Source organism: Callorhinchus milii, unplaced genomic scaffold, assembly GCF_018977255.1.
Source record: "Callorhinchus milii isolate IMCB2004 unplaced genomic scaffold, IMCB_Cmil_1.0 Scaffold2, whole genome shotgun sequence".
NCBI classification, from domain to species: domain Eukaryota; kingdom Metazoa; phylum Chordata; class Chondrichthyes; order Chimaeriformes; family Callorhinchidae; genus Callorhinchus; species Callorhinchus milii.
This window is the reverse complement of record NW_024704743.1, coordinates 62325844-62349538: the sequence shown is the minus strand read 5'-3', so window position 1 is coordinate 62349538 and position 23695 is coordinate 62325844. Positions and strand designations below refer to the sequence as shown.

Genomic DNA, 23695 nt, shown 5'->3' with positions numbered 1-23695 from the left:
TAACTCACAAATGTTCATGTTTCCTACAGGAACAGCATAGCAGCCTCAGCTGTCTGTATGTTTAATCTGAGTGCCATTACCCAGGTCTTTGGTGGACCCTTCAAAGTCCAGGAGAATTCCCGTTCGGCATGGCTGCCTTTTCCAAATCCTAATTCAAACTTTCAGGTCAGAAACTTCTAATCACTTTGCCATAACATTTTCACCAAATTTTAAATCGTAAAGTTCAACTATTATTGAATTAATACATTTTAACATATATTTGACAGAAACATGACTTGTTTTTACTCGTATCTTAGTGTGGCACCATTGATTATGGACCTTACGTGAATCTGACGGAGCGGAACCTCCAGGATGCTCAGAAGTTTATCCTAATGCACGAGGTGGTGCAGCCCATATTTCCTGTCCCATACTTCATGGAGGACAATAGCAGGTTTTCCCACATAGTGGTGGACGTTGTGCAGGGAAAAGACACGCTCTTCCACATCATATACTTGGCAACAGGTACTGCAAACTGCTCCCCAGCAAAAGAAAACACGTTGGTCTGAGTGCATGTTATATAGTGTTACGATTGCTACACTTCTCAACTTGGCATGTTTGGTTTACATTTTTTAAAATTGTGATGGTCAAGTGGGTGAGAGCACCTCTGGTTGAGCGAAAGGCAACAGTGATTGGAAAGTTGCGGGTTTCAATCTTGGTCTGTTAAGCTAGCTGATCATAGACCTGATAAGCCTTGGTATCCCTGTGTTAGAAAAGGGGAAATCAGCCCTGGTTTCTGCCCCAAGTTGCTAACTAGAATGTCACCTCCACCGGAAGTTGGAGGTCTGAGGAAGATATGGTCAGGCTCAGCTATCATGCTCCCTGTGAGTGAGCAGTGACTGAGGAGTTTGATTCGCTCTCACAAGGAGGAATGGAGAAACTGGAACATGGATGTACATTGAGCCCGTGGTGACCAGGCTGAGGCCGACCTTGTCTTGGCAGAAGAGGTGGTCTACTCACTTGACTTGCTCAGGTAATCGTGAATGAGGTATCGCATCTGCATTGTTGTCCTTTAATAATTTGGGACCCAGATTTGGCAGGGGAAGGGTTGTCTGGGGGACAACCTATGTTTCTGTTTGAGGAACAGGTTTCGGTCAAATTAGGCTTAGTGGGGGGTAAGAGGGGACTAACCTCACTCATCACACACATAAAACGGCACTTGACTCTGTTCGGCCATTACAGAGTGAGACTGACCCAGCGACAGCTGTTTTGCTTGGTGCTATTCTGAAAAGGACGTCCGGTAGCAAATCTTCCCGATGTGAAAAGTGCTACATAAATGTAAATGTGTATTGTATTTAACAGTGTGGGGAAAAATGAAATACACTCTTTTTAATTTGATCAAAAAAGTGTAGGAGCATTTTTCGCCCACGCAATTGGCATATGCCTTCCACATGCATTGGTCATCCCAGTATATTTTCGGACATATAAATGTGTTACACTTGCAATATAAATCAAGGCAGTAAATCACAGCGAGTGTTTAACCAATTGCAGAATAAAACAAATTAATAGCAGATTCATTTCAACACTGACACTTGGGTTTCACACCCCATGAATTAAGGGTCTTTATGTTCAGCAGCTGGAAAATGTTGGCAAATGGTTCCCTTTCTTACCTCCCACCCTAGCCCTCTTCCAAATAGTTTTGTTTACTTACAACATAAAAATTCCAATTAAAAGCACAATCCATCCGTAGATCGTAGAAGCATTCAACAACCTCACTGCACTTATACTGAAAGAACTGGAAAAGTCCAGGAACATCCAGAAATAAAATAAAATGTGCTTGTTAAAGCCAGCGGGATAATTGAAATCTGTTCTGGAGCTCAATCTATTACTGCACAGCTTAAAGCAATGTTGAGTGGAGCTTGTGTTCAAGGAACTCTTGCTCTTTCACTGTGTGCATCTTTCAAATAATCCACCTGCCTGTGCTCTGGTTTGAAACCTTTGCAGGATAATAATAAGAATGATCCTTGCATTTGATATAGCGCCTTATCACATTGTAAGTAATATTGTCAACCAGCAGGAAAACCCAGGAACAAAGTGGCTTCTGTAAGTTTTCTCCCACTTTCGAAGTTCTCCTTAAAAATTACTTATAATCACACCACAAGTAATATGAATAGAATTCATCAGAATCAGCGATGAGGCAGAAGCAAAGCCTATTTCCAGTGAATGCAAGCCACTCACAAGATGACATTAATTGAGGATTTATTACTCGGCGAAAAAGGGTGGGGGGACGTTAGACAAATATATTTATACGATAATGTGTTAAAATGAACCCTGCGTGATCATAAATTATTATTGAAGCTGAGTGCATAACAACTTTTAAAAGTTATTATGATAAACTTTCTGTGATTCCATGATAACTATCTGTTTGTGAAGCTGAGCTATAACCTACCAGTGACCTGTCACCCACAAGTTTTCTGGTCATGTTCAATAGCAGAGATAAATATTTATTGCATCACACTGCTGAGTATGAGTATGATGTATCATTCAGTGTCCCTTATGCTTAGCAAGGTAAAGGATGACAGTGAGGGCAGCAAATATAGCATTCCACTGAATTTATTCAATTTATGCCTGATATTACTGGTTGTGAGTGGGTAAAAATATGATGCTCCATAATGAGGTTGTCTCGTATACCATAGAGTCAACTCCTGATAATTCATCTCTCCAAGGGAAAAGGACTCACTGATGAGTTATCAGGAGTGCGAGTAAAGCATATCTATAAATACATAAGTAATTGCGGCCAGAATAATGACAACACAATGACTTAAGTGTTAGTGACATGTAAAGTCAGGGTTGGGTTATCAGGACTTTACCTAACCCTAATGTATTTGTCCATAGACAGAACTTCTTTGTGAGAAGATAAGAGCTCTACTCATCGTCAGGGTTCTTGTGACATCTTGATTCAGCAATGCCTGTGGAGCTGTTAGCAAAAATATTATTGTGAGGTGTAGAATTACCAGGATTAAAACTATAGAACAAGAGACAGATCTTTCCTTACAGGACATTGAATCACCAATGACAGGCTCATGCAGCTAATGTAAAGTGTTTCCGTTTTTATCTGTGTCGACTGCTTCCTAACATTGTAGAAAGTGGCATTTATACAGCATCTTTTTATGTGGCTGTTTTAAGGGAATTTCTTCAATTCTTGAGATGCTGATTGACTGAGTGGTAATATTCATTGATGTGACAATTATCCCAGTATTGATTAACATATCACAGGTTGCAATTTTCATGCCTCTTGCTCTTTCTTGCCTGAGATGCAGATGGGTAACTTGTGACCAACACTGCTCTGAATCTGGCCACTCTGAAGGAGCTGACAGCATCCCCGGGGTGATTCCCTGTTGCTATAAGGAAGTGTTTTACAATTGCTCATCAAAGGTTTTGAAGAGGAATATTTTCTCTGGAGGGAAGTGGGTCAGAGGTGATTAGTGGAAATATGAGGATGAACGAATATTTTTGGTCTGATTATCGTTGGAGTTCACAGAACATAGAACTATCCCAAGGAATGTATGAGTGAGTGTACTGAACAATAGGATCGTTATTACCGGGTTGAGGAAGGAATGGACTTAAGGGACCAAAGGTTTTTCTTGCTCTATGCTTTCACCATGAGAAGAATTTAAGCAGTGAGACTTTAGAGAGGCTAGGAATTATCAACACTGAGAGGTGATTGAATACCTCCACTTGTGAGATCGATCATAACTCACGGATGATTGTATGACTTCAGTTGCTCGAGTGATGAGTTATCTTCCCAAATGAAGCAGACAATGATATTACTTATTAGTGATACAATGAAAAGTGAAATATGATCAGGCTTCATGAGTGGAGATATTCATCATACCTTTCTGCCACCCATGATCTGTTCCTAGCACGTTTATAGAATTATTAAATTGAAAGTAATTTATGTGTGGATGATATACCTCTACAGTTCTCAGTCTCTCTCTACAGTTCTCATGTGATATAAAGATGTATAAATATCATAAAATCCTAGAAACTGCAGCATCTGAGGAGGCCATTTGCCCAACATGTCTAAGCTGCTGCTAGCTCCAGTGGATTGACTTTAACTGTAATTTGTAATAATGTCATAATACTAATTCTTTAATTATGGTATTACACCTTTCACATTGGGAGCACATCTCAGGCACTTCACATGGTTTACTGTAAACTGTAGTGATTGTGTTTTTTAGGTAAAAGTTGCAGCCAATTTGCACACAGGAAATTCCCACAAACAGCCATGAATAATCAATTTTGTCTGAAGAATTGTTGTCAGGAGAAACTTCTTCCTCTTTTCAATTCATGTCTCAGTTTAACATCTCACCTGAGGAATGATACCTCTGACAAGGTAACATAGTCCCAGTACTGCATTGGAGTGTCAGCATTGACTATCTGAGTTCAAAGTTCTCATGTGGCTTGAGCCCATAACCTTTTGACTTAGAGGCAAGAGTGCTACTAACTGAGCCAGTCTGACACCTAAGCACTGCGCACTGTTGATTTCAACAGAATAATAACAGGATAATACAATTTCAAGAGTGCACGGGCAGTGAGCTTTGGCCAAGAAGATGCTTGCAATGCTCTCACGCATTTCATACTGAGCTGTGTTCCCACTAGGAAGCTCACAGGGCATTCCTGGTTACTACAATCCACCTAATGAGGGCTTAAACTTTCACTTGTCGGATGTCAAACTATTGACTTATCTTCCTTGGGGGTGGAAATAGGTGGGGTCTCCTTGGAGCTGAACTGGCTCCTAGGTGACATGTTTGGCAATGGAATGTCAGGATTGAGCAAACCCTGTGGCAATAATCCAGTTCCTGAGCCAGACCGGTTCAGTATTCCAGGGCATGTCTTATCGGCAGGACATGGAAGGGCAGACCAGTCACTGGGGCAGGGATGCTTCACACTCAACTCCTGTTAACCTTGCAAGCCAAAGCCCTAAATGGTAAGGTGGTCCTACCTGGACAAGCTTTTAATGGCAAGCTATGTGATTTTAGCTGGATGGACTCCAGCAGTACTCCAACCACCTTTTTGGAGTTCCCAAGCCTTGCTCTTACCAACCTGTGACTAATACTCTCTGGAATTTGGTAAGCCGGATATGTCCCTCTGGGGAGTGAGTACTTTTCCATTCTGATAAATATCTCTGGAATTTCCATGTGAGGTTGGATGCATGGAAGTCTCAGTTTGGTTTCGATACTCGTAAACATGGTGATGGTTTTTCACGTGTCAAACATCTGGCTGACAAAAAGAGAGTGCACAGGCGCTGTGTACCCCAAATCTGGGCTATGTACACATCACGCACTCTGAACACAGTCACCACCATGTGAGCAATGAGGTTAAAAGTTCAATATATTTAATCCACTAATACATGTAAAGATTGGGGACTCAACGTCAAAGCTGGTTGGCTGTGGAAAAAAAGTTAAGTTTTTTTAAAACGATGACTATTATGTTCATTGTTCCGCACTGGCTGAACAGCAGGAACAATTGCAGGTTTAATGCACCACTGCACCAATTGTTATTCTGCCAGCTCTGTTCAGTCACTGTCAACATTGTGCTTATTTTACAAGTCTCCGTGTCTGATGAATATGCTGGGGTCTGCCAGTGCATGGTAGACTATTTTCATTTGCCTGGAAAAGCACCGTAAAAACATTTAGGGCTCTTGAGCCTAGCAGGCCAAAAAAATAAACAGCATATGGCTGCTATCTCTGTCCTGATCAGCTGTTATTCCCACTGCGATGTTCTCTCAATCTACTCTATTTTTGTTTCTCCCCCCCAGACTACGGGACCATTAAGAAAGTCCTTGCGCCAGTGAATGAGAGTGTGAGCAGCTGTCTGCTGGAGGAAATCGAACTCTTCCCAAGTGATCAGAGAGAACCTATCAAGAACCTCCAGATACTGCACAGCCACAGTATTTTGTTTGTTGGCCTCCGAGATCACGTGTTAAAAATCCCCCTGAAACGCTGCACCTTTTACAAAAGTCGCAGGTAAGATTCTCGAATACCAGTTTGCACTTGAGTATGCGAAGAGGGTTTCAGTCCCAGTGCCAAAAAGCACGACTTTATTTTTGAACCTGAATGGCTTGAAGTCTGTGAATGAGGGGTGGGGAAGAAACTATTTATTCCAACATATATTTCTCATTGAAACACCCTCGTCTCACTTCCATAGGCTTTGCACACATTCTTGAATAGGGTACAATTCCCCATTGACAATGAATGGGGAAGAATTCCATCCCTGGTGCAGAATATGATACCAAATGCAGCTGTATTGTGAACCTTTGTGTACTTTGAACAGCAAACAGAACCGTTAATTACCTGTATCCGGATTAAAAACGGAGATTGGAGCACAAAGGAGAATTCATTTGACAATATTTTCTGAGTATGACGCTTAAACTCTGAATATTTACCGGGGCATGAGAAGAAGCTCTTCTGAATGTAAGAGAGTTTGCGTATGTGTGAGAATGTGCATGAGCATGTGTGTGTCTGTGTGTGTGTGTGTATGAGAGAGAGAAAGGCAAGCGTGTGTGTATGAAAGTGTGTATGTATATGTATGCAAGCATCCATGCTCCTATATGCTAATAGTAGCAGCTTGAAATTGGTCGAGTTAAAATCCTTGCTTTTCATAACTTCAGGTTCACTCATATATTGGAAGGTTAAAGTTTCTTACAGTTGCTACAATTTGCTACAATTACCCTGGACTATTCACAATCCCCCTCTAACAAATTACATATATCACTGGTGGAAAGATAAATCACACATGGAATAGCGATATTGCTCTGTCCGAAGGCCACTGGCGGATAAGAGAGGCTTTGGGTATATTGCATTAATCATGCTCTGAGAAGCTACCGGTTTCAATTTGTTGTACAGCATTAGTGGAGCAATTCCAATAGGTACACAGTGAAGGGACCTACATTCCAGTAATAGGTGAGTTTATCTTATTTGCCTTTGTCCTCTGGAGCTGGATCAATGCTGACAGCCTTGGTTCACTTTTAGTTTACTCGGGGGATTGTGGGTATCGAGTGGTGAGCACTAAAACCATGCATTGATGATTCCAATTTCTCCCTTTTCAATTTTCTCAGCCATTTGGAATCTGAATGGAAGAACCACTCAACATTACTTTCTGTCTGAGCCAGCACACGGAGCTGCTTAATGATGTATTGACAGACCATAGGCTTTTCATCTCATATAGTCCATCAAACCAGCTTCTCATCAATGCAGCTTTGCAGGCTTTTACCGCAGTCCTTGCATGCCCCTTTTTATCTCAGACAGTGCCAGTCTTGAAAATCTCATCTGGATTAGAGCTTTCAAAGCAGAGATCACAAAGCTCACGCCTGGGCTTCTCTGACAATGTTTATCAGCAAAATTGTTAGGCTACAATCAACCAAATAAATTACAACAAATAAATTTGATAAAGGCAGAGGTGCTAAATGCCAGTGTTTGATAGCTCACTGAAAGACGGTATGATGCCCTGTAGTATTCATAACTCTAAATTATTTAGTGAATTTTGCAATATAATTTTCCATTATATTAAATATTTGAGTCTTTGTGTTTAAAAACCTATTTTTGATAGTAATTTACCCTTAGGGGTTCCCAGTTGTGATTTCAATAAACGATTACATTTTCATTGCGATAGACATTTATGGTTTCACTGAAATAGAATGAATAAAAAACAAGTTGGTTTACTGCCAGTGAGTGTCGGGGCCATTATAGCTACTAAGATGATAATGATTCCTAACTCTTTTTGTGTTCAGAAGTAGATGTTGTCATAATTGTTCTCCAATGATTCTTGGATCCTTAATGTTTTAAGTCTTAAATTAAATTTTACATCTACCTTTAAAGCCTACGACAACTCCCACTTCTCCCTTCTCTGTGTCCAACCATACATCGAGACGCTATCCTGGGTGATGGGCACTATATAAACGCTAGTTGTTGTTGTAATTCTTATGATAAATCTTCCTCCTATGGTGTTAACAATTCTTATAGCACATTGAGTTAATATATAAGTTTCAAGGAACACCTTTGTCTCAAAGTACTGATCCCACAAAAGAATGGAAATCAAAACTATTTTTCTAGCTGAACTAAAATTACTGTTAAAAATTGCAGTTACCATAATGTATTTTGCAGCTGTGTTTGTGGGTTAAAGGTGAGAGTTTAAAGGTTGACCTCTTGATCTTTTGTCTGCAGTTCATGCGTGGGAGCTCGGGACCCCTACTGTGGCTGGGATTTGGTTTTAAAGAAATGCACAACACTGGAGGAGAGTATGAGCATGACCCAGTGGGAGCAGAACATTAGTGTGTGCCCTGTGAGTACAAAAATAGCAATTTATATATGACACATGAATTTCCCACATCTTTTCACAGTTTACAGTCTCAAAATATTTCTCATAAAGTTGAAATAGTTTGTCCCCGCGGACAAACCCTAATCCCCCAAACCCTTCTAGGCCCCAAATTGTCAAAGGACAATGCAGACCTGAACCATTCCTTCACGACCACCCGAGCAAGTCAGGTGACCAGATCTCCAGCCGGGAAAGCCTGGCCAGAGCCTAGTGACCAAGTACTCAAGGTAGCTCCGAGTTCAAGTATTTTTTGCTTTCTCTTTGTGAGAGCAGATCAAAGTTACACACAGCCCTGTTCGACAAATAGCCATGGTGTGAGTGACCAATTTTATGGTTGGCCAGGACATTGGAAGAAACTCCCTTCTCTTTTCAAATAACGTCATAACATCTTTAGTGTCCACCTGATCAGGCAGATGGTTTCATGCCTCATCCAACCTAATTGGATAATATCAGTTTCTCCCTGTATTTTGGCCAACGATCCCCAATTAAAATTAATCATTCACTTCATGGCTGTTTGCGGGACATTGTTGATGCAAATTGATTTGCTGCATTCATCAACAAATACCCAGTCACTACACTTAACAGTAAAATCACGTTAAGCATTTTGTGTCGTACTCCCTATGTGAAATATGCTATTTTAAACGCAAGGATTATTATTATTAATGGCATGTTCTTTTTTTCCTCCCAAAATTTCTTCCATTGAATATGTATGTATTCCTTCTAAGTAGGAACATGCCAAGACATTTTGTGAGGATGATAAGACTAAAAAGCATCTGGGTCTAATTTGCAAACTTCTTAACTTTCCAATCAACTTTTTCTGATTCTATAATTTTGCTACCTAAGAGTGAGTGACTGCTTTGAGTGAGCATTAATTGCAGTTTAAAAATGCATGATCTCCAACCAGATTCTGGGCAGATTGTGTCACTTTGGAATGATACATTCCTGTAATAATGAGTTGGATTATTAATAACAGCTTCTTCTGAAACCCTTGTGATTCAAAAGTAAGCTCAAAGTATAAAATCAAGTTATGCCTTCTTTTATAGAACAAGCGGTCAAAAATAAATTGATTGGATATAGAAATATACAGTCATCATCCCTTTGTAGTGAATCCTGTGAAGAGCTTTAAAATGTCATCCCGACGTGAATGGCGCAATATTAAGTGCAAGAATTATAACTATGAATATTATTATGATCCAGTTATTTAAACACTTATTTGTCTTCCAGACCAGAAACATGACAATGGATGGTCATTTTGGACCGTGGTCAATGTGGAAGTCCTGCAGCCACACTGACGGTGGTGCCATTGGTTTGTGCACCTGCAGAACTCGGTTGTGTGATAGCCCAGGACCACAGTGTGGAGGTCAGCAATGTGTGGGAGTCAGCATGGAAGTTGCTAACTGCTCTAGGTAATTGAGACGTGGATATTACAGCACAAAAATAAGCCATTTCGCCCATCAAGTCTGCACTTGTGTGTTTCTCCAAATGAGCCACTCACTCTCCTTTCGTTTCCCACACCCTTATCCAAGCATCAACATAAATGCCTTTTTAAAAGCGTTTACGGGTTCTGCTTCAATTATGTTTTGTGGCAGAGAATTCCAAATTCCTACCACTCGCTGTGTGAATATTTCTCTCCCTCTCCCCAGCTTCCGCTCTTATTCTGGTTGTGATTATCTTTGAGACGTCCTCCTGACGTGAAGGGTGAAATTTCTGCTCTGACTCACTGACTGACTAGTGGAAATAACCTTATTACAATTTATCCCATCAGAACCATTCACAACCTTGAAAACCTCTACCAGGTCAGGTCAAGTAACCCCTCAACCTCTCAGCTCTGGTGAAAAAGCCATCATTCTTCAAGGCACTTCATAATTGAACCCACTTTAATTGCTATTCATTTGTACAAAACTCTCTCGGGTGCAAAATTTCTCTTACCATTAGATGTAGCAACGGTTAGGAGCATTACTAAGTACGGATCACATATCATTTTCGAGATTCAAATACATTTCTCCCAGCTTCTTCATTTCCTTGTGCCCATGCGTGATCTAAGAAATCCCATTCAAATTTTTTGTTTTGCGCATTGCGGCACTGATCACACAGGTCTTTTTGTTCGTGTTTATTGTTCGTAAATAATATTGTTCGCTATTGTTTAATTTTACATCAAAAGGCTAAAAACAAAGCATTAAAACACAATGTTTCAATAGGAATGGAGGTTGGACACCTTGGACACTATGGTCTCCCTGTAGCACAAGTTGTGGAATAGGATTTCAAGTCCGACAACGTTCTTGCAGTAACCCGACGCCTCGGCACGGTGGACGGGTCTGTGTGGGACAGAATCGCGAAGAGAGGTATGTACTAGTGTCTCTTAACTGAGCAGAAAGATGAAAGTTGCTGATCTGTGTACTATAAGATGGACAGCTCTGTAGGGATCCATTTAGTCTCGGGTCAAATTTTAGCTTGCTGTTCAAGTCATGACTGTTTTGGCTGAGTTCTGTGATAAAATAATTCTAAGAAAATAAACTAGCTTGAGAAGGACACAGTGGTGCAATGGGTACATTACACTGTAGTTATTAATTCTGGTGCGACTTCAATGACAGTCCTTTAGTACTCACTTTAAATCAAACTTAACCAAGTTGCTGATCTTCACTCAGTCATCTACCAACTCATTGCTGTTATAGCTGAACCATGCAAAGTCAGATTTATTGAGGAAGTAGGTCATAGGTCCAAGTCGCATATTCACACTACCATGGTTGAAAAGAGTAGCAGAGAAAAAGTCTGTAGATTCTCAGAAGCAAATAGGGAATAAGAAGTTTCTCTCTTGAGATCCTGGTTAAGAATGAATTAGAGGAGACAATGCAATAAATTTGGATTACAGCAGAGAGAATGCAGGAGCAGGAAGGAATTGAGGGAAGTCTTATTTGAATGAAATGACAAGGAGAGGAAAAATCAGAAACTCATTAGCCACCGTAGCACTGCTAAACTAAAACCCATCAAGGTTATATTGAGGCCAGGGAGGGGGAAGGCATCACAAATTAGACGACAAATAGTTCCTTCTAGTCGATTCAGAAATCAATGTTTTAAAAGATCCACCTCATATTTGAATGTCAGGATTATTTCAATGCTGGACAAATTTAGGTTTTATTAAGAGTTAAGAAATCTCAAATTTGCATTTCATGTTACAGTTATCTTATTTAAATAGGGCAGAACCACCCCCAGCACCCCCACCCGCCAATGCCCCAATGTCCCCAAGCTAGATATCTGGATTGTGACCTTTATCTTTTTCCTAGCTTTTTTGCCCATTAAAAAGCCAATTCCTGTAAACCAGGAAGATCACAATCCAGATTACTAATGCCATAGAACTTTACCATTCAAAACATGACAGGTTACGGACCTCCTTTGGCTATTTGATATGGTAAATATTGCGTGGACTGTAAATTTGACCTCATGTAGAGTCCTGTAGCTCAGTGGTTAGATCACTCACCTTACAAGCGAGAGGACCTGGGTTCGATTCCTGGGCAGGAGTTAGGCATGTGTCCTCACTCCACATGCCTCCGTTTTCTTAACAGTAAGTAGGAACCAGGTTGTTAATCGATTGGCGGATAGCTTTTCCGGGGGTAATGATCCCTTCAACAAAAAATAATAATAATAATAATTTGGTCACTCAATTCATGACTGTTTGTGGGACACTGCTGTGCGCAATTGGCTGCCGCGTTTCGCCCACAAATATACAGTCAATTCACTTTACAGTCTATTCTGTGAAGTGCTTTGAGACGTCCAAAGACATGATAAGGCACTATATGCAATGCAGGATTATTATTATTATTATTGAAGTGAAATAAATACTTGGTGTGAAATAGAAAACAAAACATTTTGTTTCAGCAATGAGGAGGTTTGAAAACTCTACCTGAAACTGGTGGCGATAGTGAGACCCACAATTTTTGATAGCTAGCAAAAATTTAGAACAGAGATATCAAAGGTAAGGGGGAGGTGGCAAATGCTGGTGAGAGTTGCGAGAGACATGAAGGTATTTTACATGTGAGACATTGAAAGAAAGAAAATTATCATTGTGCCATGGAAGGGTATTTGGGAGTTTAATGTTTATTGATTCAAACAGTGCACTGCAAGAAGTAGGTAATCTTTCTATGAACGGGCATAAAATCCATTTCAGTCTAGTCTAACCTCATCTTGTCTAAGAATTTGGGAGAAAAATCTGAAAATCCATTAAATGTTACTGATGGAAAAAACGGATCCAATGATATTTAGTTATAGTTTTCTCTTTCTTTTATGGTTCCATCATTACCTCACATTTAGAGATAATAGTGTCAGATCTCATGTCTATGAATAGGAAACTATTCTGACTAAATTGAAAATGATTGAGATTTTTTTTACTGACTGTGGTAAATCATGCTAACCATCAGCAGATCCAAGATCATTGATATCCTTTTAAAAACGTCACCGGACATTACATTATCAAAGGGATAATGCCTTCTGTGCAGCCAAATCTGATCAAAATTGGAATACAAAGTCTTCAAATGACTCTTCTGATGACTCAGTCATAAATTTATGTTGTGAAACTGAGACAAACAGATGAGGAAGTCCTATTTTGATCCCTCATCTGGACTATGTTAGTTGATCTCAACTCAAACTCTAGAAGATATGCTGGGTTTGGCTTCAATAGCCCTGGGTTATGGAGGGGAACTACTAACCAGGTTCCAGAGGCAGCAGTGCCCATAGAAATGTACACCTGCATGAATCAGTATCTTCAGAAGACAAAGGGAGGGAAGAAATACTTTTAGGTTACCCTGATAGCTCAATGGGTAAATACACCATCATGAATCGTGCGGTGTAATGTAGGTGAAGCAGGAGAGAAGCAAAATGGTATATTGCTTACATTGGTTAGAGGAAAGATTGATATTATTAGGATTGGTTATAGGAGAGGTTGATTGCTTTGAGTAATTTGCAAATCACTTATTATGCAAAGTCCTACTACTAACAGGGAAGTAAAAACAATGGTGTGTAATGCTGCTGGAATTTGCAAAATAGTAGTATTTTTAAAGGAATAGTTTAGCATTCTCTGACATTGATCCTCTGCCTACTCATGTGTCCTAATCCCAGTAGTTGATGAAGTAAAACTGTAATCCTCATTTAACTCAAACTCACATTCACTGACTTGATCTGTTCACTAACTTGAACCTAAAGGTATATTTTACAATGCATATTTATTTTAAATTGATTTGATAGTTAATAATTCCATGCTTTGTTTACAAGATTTCTTCAATTAAATTTAATTAATTTTAAATGTGGAATGTGAGCTCTAGCTGTGCACAGTAATGTATAATAATGTGCATTGTATATCTAATTACAGTCCTTTAGGGCATTTAAGGTAAGACACATTTCCCAGTAAAACCATTGATCATTAAAGCTAAAAACATACAAAAATATCAAAGAATATTTGGCCCAAATATTTTATCCCTAACTGCGTTATATCTTTCTATCATTCTGAAAAAAAAATGATCAAAGTTTGCAAAAAATGAATAAGGTTATATTTATTGGAATTGAACAATATACTGTAGAATGAGGCTGCAGATTCAGAGAAGAGAGAAAAAAGTAAGGTGGTTTACATTGATATACACAGAACTACATTTAGTGTTGCTCAGAGTGTAAAAGATTTGACAGGTATTTGGTATACTTTGCTGTAGCAAGAGTCAGCCTAATGTAGTAATAATAATAATCCTTACATTTGGTAAAGCACATTTCACGTCACTTCACTTTACACTATGCCCCAAAGTGCTTTACAGGATATACTGTAAAGTGGAGTAACTGTGTGATTTGTATGCCAATGTAGCAAATAATGGATGGTAAAGTAGGTCGGGGACAAACTAAACAGATGACTATCCATTTCTAAAAGGAATATCCCATTTCTATTCAGATATCAGTTAACATCAAATATTCCTATATCAGATATTTGTAAGTATGATACTCCTGCCCTTATCAATCTGCCTATTGGAGGAAGGGCATAGTCTAACCTCTTAGAAAGATTGTAATTTAAATTTGTTATATAAATTTGTCTAAAATTGCAATAAGTTCTCTCTCGCTACATTGCACCAATTACAATGTATCTTTGTGGAGAGTGTATCCTGCACTGCATCAGTGTGACCATTTTATTTTACATAGCAACCACTGAAGTGTGCGAGAGCAGAAGTACAGACTAGTTAATATAGACAAATCTTTAAAGTAGGGATGGCAAGTTGATAAAGCTGCACAACAGGTTTATATGGTTTATAAATTGGATCATAGAATATAAAAGCAAATAGGTAATGCTAGGTCTGAATAAGTCATCGGCTAGCCTGCAGTTGTTGTACTGCGTCCAATTCTGGGCACCTCAATACAGGAAGGGTGCAGAGGAGATTATGAAGAAAGAGATTCTGGGGTTATTTTTCTGCTTCCTGCTCACACTTCATAGAATCATATAATTATACACCACAGAAGGAGGCCATTCGGCGTATCGTGCCTGTGCCTGCTCTTTGAAAAGAGCTATCCAATTCAATTCCAGTCCCCCACGCTCTCCCCATAGCCCTGCAAACTTATCCTCCCCAAATAATTAGCTAAAATCAAAGCAGCACTTGCACTACCCACCCCCTTTCTTCAGCTGGCTCTGGCCTCCTGCACATCCCTCGTCCTCTCCACTCCACCATCAGCAGCCATGCTCTCAGCCACAATAGCCTGAACTGTGGCACTCTCAATCTGCCTCAGTCCCTTCACCTTGCCTCCTCAAAATTATGTGGGGTTTTGATAAAGTTAGCAGAGCGAAATTATTTCCAGTGCTCAGTGAGTCAATATCTAAAGGGTATAGTTTTAAGGTAATTACCAAAAGAATTAAAGGAGAGTTCAGGAGAATTGTTGTACACAGAGTGATGTTAGGATGTGGAGTGCCCTGTTAACCTTTAAGAGGGAATTAAATAAATACACATTGGCTTTCTTACTTTTGATGGAGACTGAAGAATCTAGTGTCTGAATCTTGCTAAACTAGGCTTCACTGCTTAAATCTGCTTACTGTCAGACGTCTAGCAGCCTGAAGGGATCAGGCTCAAGTAAGTAGATTGAGGAGTTTCATGTAATGACATTGTGATATCATGGATTTAGTGCTGGTTCCAGTTGTTATAGGGAGGTAGTGGAGCACTTCTCCAATGCTCACCTGTGTACTGTGAACAACAACTTGCACTTATATAGGGCTCTCCATGCAGGGTAGCGTCTCAGAGCGCTTAACAGTCAATACACTTGAACCAATGTGTATTGGTGACTAATGTGTAATATTTTAGCACATTTGATTTCCTGTTGGACCTACAGAAAGCCTACTCTGGAAGCCTGGCAAATTAGATCCCGTTGAAGATTAAATGCACTACATAGCACTGGGGGAGGAATCACACAGAGGTCCAGATTTATTCTATTTATATAGCATTTTAGAGCCTCCAGAATTTGGCACATTGTCAAATTCAGTCTTAACTTTGAAGCTGGATTTCTGCAGTTATTACAAAGAAACTTAAAGAAAACTGGTTTTAAAAGACCGTATTTTGAGAAGTTGCAAAATTTTAAGTGCTTTGAAATGCTACAAAAGTAGAGTAAATCGTGATCCAGGTGGAATTTCTCCACCCATTCCCCAGGTGTTTAAAAATGTTCTTTGTGCTGGACTTTGTGGGACATCTCATCCCTTCCCTCTTGTGCGGCTGACAATGATTTGTTAATGAGCTGTCAATGAGCTGAGGAAGCTAAGCAGTGCTGGTGTCCATCATGAACCCACACAAAACTAGATCTTGGGTTACAGGTTTTGGCCCCTGTTGTCTCGGTACTGAAATCTCTATGGAGTTGTGAAAGGCTTGCACACATGATACTGAAATAAGCCTTTTTTTAAAAAAAAGCAGACCATTCAGGTGATTATAAACAATGCATAATTTTATTTTAAAAAGAGTTAATAGTGTTACAAATAAACCGATGAGTCCGGATCACAAGGCTAAGTGGAGCTATGATTAATGTAGGGTAAAACACTGACACCAGATCATGCTCTTTTAGCAGATTAGTCCTAAATAGGCTTTAGTGAAGATGGGTGGCTGAATCAGTAACTGTTTGTAGAGTATGTGTTAGTGATAAGATGTACTGAGTAATAAGCCTGCTAAAGATTTATTAGAATTATATAGTGTGTGCAGGTTGTGCTGCACTGTTTAATACAACTATAACATCTATGGATTAAAAACCCAATATGGAAAAGTAGATAAGTAGGGATGAAGTTTCACCTGATAAAGATGCAAACACATTTGTAATTGTATAATCTTGGGCAATTTTCCCATGTGTGAATTGCTGCAGTCAAACTCTTCTATTCAAGTTCTTTTGAATTGAAGCCTGAAGTGGAACTTGAAGTCACAATTTCTGACTCAGAGGCAAGAGTGCAAGTCTCTGAGCCAGGCTGACACTTGTTAAAGTGTCAGTAACTCAACAACCATCAAATGACAACAGGCAAGGTGAACTGCTGCCTCCACTCAGATGGCCCAAACTGCTAAAATTAGGTGGTTTTCTCCTGGAAAACTGACTGCAAGCCACTCCAAGTGAGTACAGCTTCAGAGCGCTGTGTAGGGATGACTCACTCATTTGTGCAATTTCGCCCACGAAATATACAGTCAATTCATTTTACAGTATATTCTGTGAAGCGCTTTGAGACGTCTCGAAGACCTGATGAGGCGCTTTATCAAATGCAAGGATTATTATTATAGTGCTGATATATAACTGACATCTTTTTAATTTCTCTTTTTGTAAAAAAAAAGCACTAGCGTTCACTCTTCCTGTTTTGGATTTGGCATTGTTTTTCTGTTTAGCTTGCTAGGGTTGGCCGGTGAATTTAATCACAATTCAAACACCAGCTGAAACACTAGCCCTTTGACAGATTTCACACAAGGTTATTTCACTGGGCACATGATGGAGAGGATTAGGCCCAAGGGAAGACCGCATTGCCATCTAGCTTGAAGCACTGCCAGTAGAACCAGGAAACTTGGCCCTTGCCCATTGCTTTAGCGCAAGATTCAGGTTTATTCAGTGATAGATCTTAGCTGAAAAAACATACTGATGTTTTTGGAACTTCCAAGGATATTTTGAAAATGAAGCTAAACCTGTGTCCATTGTTCAAAATGCTTGCTCAGCAGCTTGGTAGATTTTGTATATTTAAAAAAATAAGGTTTTATGTTTTTTTTCTGTAAACCATGCATTTCTTTTACAAGAGTCATTTGGAATTGTCTCTGATGTACTGGACAATATTTGTGAGGAGGGAATTCATGATTTTACAGAAAAGGCTACATCTGCAGTGTGTGATTATTCTACACTGTGAGCCCCTTGGCTGGTCTACTTTTCCTGTGTCAGATGGATATGATTAGCAGGAGCAAGGCAGCCTTTGCGTGCAGCTGCCTGGCAAGTTAACAAAACCTGAGCCACAGCAGACGGCAGAGTTTACACAGCACTGAGGCCCCATGGGCCAATTCGAGAAGAGGGGTCTGCCAAGGTCCAGGGGTAATAGTCCTTGTTCTATGTCGTGTATGTTATACAGCTGGTAAATATCAGCTCTTAAGTTTTTTTTTGTATGTCATTGCTCCCACTGTAACATGAGTGCCGTTAAAATTCTGATTTTCATGGCTGAGTGGGTGCTCTGTGTTGCCATGTAGTGTGTGGGCCATAAGATCAAGCAGGGAGAGGGGGACGATCATTGTCAGAGGCTACTGCAGCTCCATTTATTAACTAGAGGTGATATTCAGATGCAGTTGTGCAGAAGGGGTTGTAGAATACCTGCCTAGTATTTGGTGATAGAGTCAATGGGAATTGTATATGACTTATGTATGTTTGTATGACGTGAATAATACGATCAGGTGTAACGTTCCAACGTATATTCTATACTGTGAAGCAAATTGAAGAATAATGGTTAGGTGGCGCCAAGCATGAAAGAATGAATATTGAAAGTCTGCAGATTTTAGGAGGATCATAGAATTGTAGTAATTATAGCCTAGGACTTGATCTATTGAGCCTCTGCTGGTGTCAGCTCATTCATGGCAGCTAGCTACTAAAACCCCAATCCCCTGCTCATTCCCCTGACTCTTATGTTCTTCCTCTTCAAATGTTTGTTTATTTGGGGGAAGCAAAGACAGAGGAGAAATCTTCTCTGCGATTTCTTGCTTCTGATTTTAATGTTTAAGAAAACAAAACTAGTGGCATACATATGATTCTGGTTTACGTGTGGTTTCCACAGGCTAAAATCCCAAAGTTGTGCATTAGGGCACAATGGAAGCAAGGCATCAATAGCTCCAGACCGCCTTCCACGGTAGTTCCAGAGTGTTATGGGGAGCTTATGTCCTGTCTGTCACTCTACTTCCCCCCCCCCTCCCCGCCCCTGGACATGGTGCAAGGGATGGGGAAGAGGGAATACGAGAGAAAACATTAAAAACAACTGAAAATAAACAAAAGAACATGAGTGAATAAACTTTATTTGCATGACATAAAAGCGAAGGCACTTACACATGGTTACACTCCAGTTGTACGGTGATTTGTTGAATCCCAAGTTTTATAAATCAGGAGCCTTCACAGTTCAACGCTATCATTGTATGTCGTGTTGTGATGTTCAGTGAGAAAATTTGTCTCAATGCTCCCGCCATGTTAATTCAGCAGAATTTCTCTTCAAAAGTTCATTTGATTATCACGCCACCACTGTATTCAATCAGATATCCCTACTTAGGCTGTGTCAGGCACAGCGGTAGGCAATAGCTTAACTGCAAGGCCAGCCAAGGTTACAGTCCAATATTTTCGAATGCTGAAGTGAAAGAGGCCTGTATTCTCAGTAATAATGAAATCCGAGCTCCTTCATTCATTGCAAAACATTCTTCATTGGTATTTCGGGGCTATTGTCGCCATGCAGTGCTTTTGATGTTATTATGTCGTGGGCGGTTCATTATCAGGTCACATTTATGAATGGAGTTGTGCACTCCAGTAAGAAAGTTCTTATCAACATTTCTGTATGTGAGCCTTATAACCTATGTTAATAAGGATCCTTGATAGTACTTTTTTGTCACAAGATGAACATTTGTAGAAATATGGCAATGCTCTTGCAAAAACAAAATAAAAATGTTTTGCTAATTGAAACCTAACGCTCTAATGCAATACAATGCAGTGAAACCACAGTGTGGCTTGTGTGCTATTGACCTTGTTTACATTCCAGGTATTGCAATGAGCATCTGCAATGTCCCGCTCATACGTTCTGGTCTCCTTGGGGTTCATGGGAACGTTGCACATCGCAGTGTGGGGGAGGTGTTCAGGCGAGGCGCCGAACCTGCCGGAATGGGAAAGACTGCCCAGGCTGCAACACGGTATGTACCTGCACATCATTAGTGAGTTGATGACATTACAGCATTGGAGGAAACATTCGATCTATTGAGTTGAACTGAACTGGATCATCATCCTTGCATTCGATTTAGCAACTTTCATGTCGGGAAACATCTCAAAGTGCTTCATAGGATTTATTATAAGGTTTAGTGACTATGTATTTTGTAGGCAAATGCGATTATCAATTTGCACATAGCAATTTCTGATAAGCCATGAAATGAATGGCAAAATTTAACTGGGTCATTGATGGCCGGGACATCGGAAGAAGCTTTTTTCTGTGTAGCTAACCTAATCCTGATTCCCCACTATTTTCTGTAACCTCTACCTTTTAGATTCTTTCTCTTCTAATGCCTTTCCAGTTCCCTTTTAAGTGCAGCTATACTGTCAGCCTCGTAACAAAGCACTAATCCCTTTGAATGAAAGTTTCCTCTTACCTCCCTTTTAGCTCGAGTTTATAACTGTTACCAATTTATCAAGATGAGGTTATTAAGGAAAAATAATTGCTTTTTCTATTATTTTATTACTATGGCAATGTATTGGAGATCAAACTTTCTTTAGTTGCCACCATTTCTTCACATTCCCAACACTCTGTCACTGACATCGTAATGCATGCTTTGTGGCACATAAGCATGATTGGCTTCTTTAATAATTCAAGCAAATATTACACAGAATATTTGCTTCCAATTAATTTACTCCGAAAGCAAACGTCTGTTAATGCAAAATTGTTGTGATATTATGCTGTGCTCAGAGGCTGCCAAAGTGTGAAGAATTGAGGTGTCAGCCGAACTAATTTCCACCACCCATAAAAATTACATGGCAATTAGAAAGATTTACATTTCAATGCAACAAATAGAACTGATGACCTTCTGAGACCTCTATTTTTTCCTTTTAATGCTCTAGTGCACGCTTTGAAATTCATAAGCTGTTTCATATGTTTTTTTTCCTATTCGTCATCCTGTGACTCCCAGATACACCAAGATTTGGATATTTAATTCACAATGTGCCATTTGTTGACTCAAGTCACTTTCAGGGCTGATTGCTTGTGTGATAACGTCTGTCATCTCTTTGCTGCCCAGACTTTTCATAAAGTTAAATGCTGCGTGTATGTCACAGAAACCACTGCTAGCAGATGTGGTTCTGTCATATCCTAAGCTTTCCATGCAGGGTAACCTCCCCTGTTTATATTGTGCAGTGGATTCCTTAGCAAGCAATCAGCTACACGTCTGGTAATTTGAAATCCATAATCTGTGACTCCCAATGTTATTTTCTGTCAAATGGATCTTTCCCTTACTTCTGATGAAATTCCCCAAAGACAAGGGGTCAGAAAACCAATACTTAAAACAATGTCTATAGTTTTAGATACTTGCCGTCAGGTTTCAAAAAGGATACTGAAAACCCATAATTCCCATTGACACCTTGCTGTCGGAAGAAACTCTTTTTTTTAAGTTGCTTAGTTGCTGTTTGAGCAAGAAAACCCATGCAGGAACATAGGAATAAGAATAGGCTCTTCGAGCCTGTTCCGCCATTTATTTAGATCATGGCTGATCTGTACCTCAACTAATCCTTTCAATTCAAATTTCCCGCTTTCTCCCCATATCCCTTAATACCCTGACCTACTAAAAATCTATCAACCTCACTCTTGAAGGTGTGGATGGTTCCAGCATCCACGGCCTTTTGGGGGAGAGAATTCCAGATTTCTACCACCCTTTGAGTGCAAAAATGCTTCCCGATTTTACTCATAAATGGCCTGATTCTACTTTTAAGATTATGCCCCCTATGCCCCCTGTACATCTCCCTATCAAACTCAAGAAGTAAGACCGTAATGCTGGTTTGTAGTAGAGGACCAAACGTTCAGCCCATCTGCAGCTAAAAGAGGAATGCTGGCACATGCCTCCCAAGGCAGTTTTGCCCTCCCCCATCCCTGATCCCAATCCCCCTGCTCGAGTCCACATCCCTGACTGTCCAGCGCCTTGGGACTATGCAAATGTTATTTTGTAGAGCATTGTGCATTATTTGATGGTTTCTGCAGATGCCAAGTAAACCACCGAAACAGGGTCTAATGTATGCTGATGGCTAAAACTAGGAATCTTTATCATAAAATCTTTAAAATGGGAAATATTTATTTGAAGATTTAGTGGAAAACATGGCGAGTTAATCTTCGTATGCTGCACTCCTCCATTGTGTCTGAAGGCAGCAGCATGATGTCTGTCTCACCCCTGCTCTACCCCCTTCAAACGCTGCTTGAAAATGTACCACTTTGACTGTACCAACGGTCACCTCCCCCTTCCCTGTCCTCCCTGCTCAATGGCTGACACTATTTCTGTATGTATTACTCTATGTGAAGGGTGCTATATAATAATCCTTGGATTTGAGTTACCGCCATTCATGTTCGGAGGATTTTGTAGGCGAATACAGCAGTCATTTTGCACACAGCAATGTCACACAAACAGCTATGAAGTGAATTACTATTTTCACTTGGGGAAATAGTAATTCACTGTTTCTCCCTGTATCCTGTTGGTCAGGACACAGGGAGAAATTCCTTGTATAAATGCAAATTGTCGTTGATCCTAATTGCTGTTCGATGAGCCTGCTGGAAAGTAAGCATTGAGTGAGAAAAGAATCACACTCAGGCTCTGTCATGACTGTAACGGTCCTGCAACCCAACAACATTCACTATCCCAGTTTATGGAAGGAGCATTGCTAGTTGGGTTAGATTGCACAGAGACCTGAGAAGCTGTCCCTGACCATGACGCCACCTTCAAAGAAAGAAAATTTTGGGGGAAAAAAAATCTGTGCACTGTGCATTTGTTTGAAGCAGAGTCAATGAATTGATTTCCTTCAAATCAATGTCGACTATGCAGTGGTTGGGGGATGGGTGGAGGAATGAATGATAATTAATTTGCTGGATACAAAAGAATCTTTTGTCATGTTAATCAATCGGCTGTTTTTTTTCCCCGTTATCAGTTAGAACTTTCCTCGTCATTGATGAAATGACTTGAAGGTTTGGCTTCACGTTTCTGTGAGAAAATGTCAAAGTGAGCATTTCTCTACAGCCTCTGTCATCTAGGCAGGCATCTGTGTGAACCTTGTCCAAACCGAGGGCACCCGGGAAGGTCAAAAGACAGGAAGCCTTCAGGGTAGCTGTTTCAGCAGAAAGTCTCCTTTGCACACATAAGATACTGAGCAGCTCCATATTTAAATGCGCACCAGCTATTCAACTGGCAATCACTCAAAACAAATCCTAGGCTGAACAATTGGCTGCTGTGAGGAGAGGAATCCTGACTCTGAAGTTACCTAAATGAAAAAGGTTTTTTATAAGCCTCTTCAATCTAATGCAAAATCCTCCAAAAGGGCCTATAAAAATAAGCAGAATAAATGCTCCTATTATTCTGTAATCTGAAAACGACCACATAACATTGTGTCCTTGTCCTGGGGATTCCTGGTCTGTTTTAATTCAACTTTATGGAAAGACCACTGGGAGCCCGGTTCTTTGATAGTAGAGCTATATTAACGAATGCTCATTTAATTTATTATACTTATGCTGGGTCAATAAATGTATTTTAAAATATATTTATAAGCAAGATATTTCATGATGGTTATGTGTGAGGCATGGAATCACCATAGGTGTTAATTTATTGGCTTCTTGCTCGACTAATTGTTAGGTGGTGCTGAAGTTGATAATACACCAGAAATTGCTCATTGAGAGCATCGCAGCAGAATCTTTAATCATGGTAACCCACAAGATGGTTCAAAAATACTGTATTTTGTGTTCTGGTGACTGAACGTACACTCGCCTATAAAATACAGTCACTGTACTTTACATTAAATCTAGTGAAGCTCTTTCAGACCTATTCCCGACATGAACTGCACGACATCCAAAGCATGGATTATCGTTACTATGAAGAAATCATTCAGCATTCAGGCATTCATTTTAAACTTGCAT

General features: G+C 39.9%; 1 protein-coding gene across 2 annotated transcripts in view; it reads left to right on the top strand.

The window, feature by feature from the left end:
- sema5a (sema domain, seven thrombospondin repeats (type 1 and type 1-like), transmembrane domain (TM) and short cytoplasmic domain, (semaphorin) 5A) overlaps positions 1–23695 on the top strand; it is a 102587-nt gene that overhangs the window by 57951 nt on the left and 20941 nt on the right. For both annotated transcript variants that reach the window (XM_007905297.2, XM_007905296.2), the window contains 7 exons: positions 30–165; positions 297–501; positions 5798–6005; positions 8202–8319; positions 9577–9758; positions 10551–10694; positions 19589–19736. In XM_007905297.2, coding sequence (XP_007903488.2) covers positions 30–165; positions 297–501; positions 5798–6005; positions 8202–8319; positions 9577–9758; positions 10551–10694; positions 19589–19736 — 1141 coding nt within the window. The remainder of the gene's footprint in view (positions 1–29; positions 166–296; positions 502–5797; positions 6006–8201; positions 8320–9576; positions 9759–10550; positions 10695–19588; positions 19737–23695) is intronic.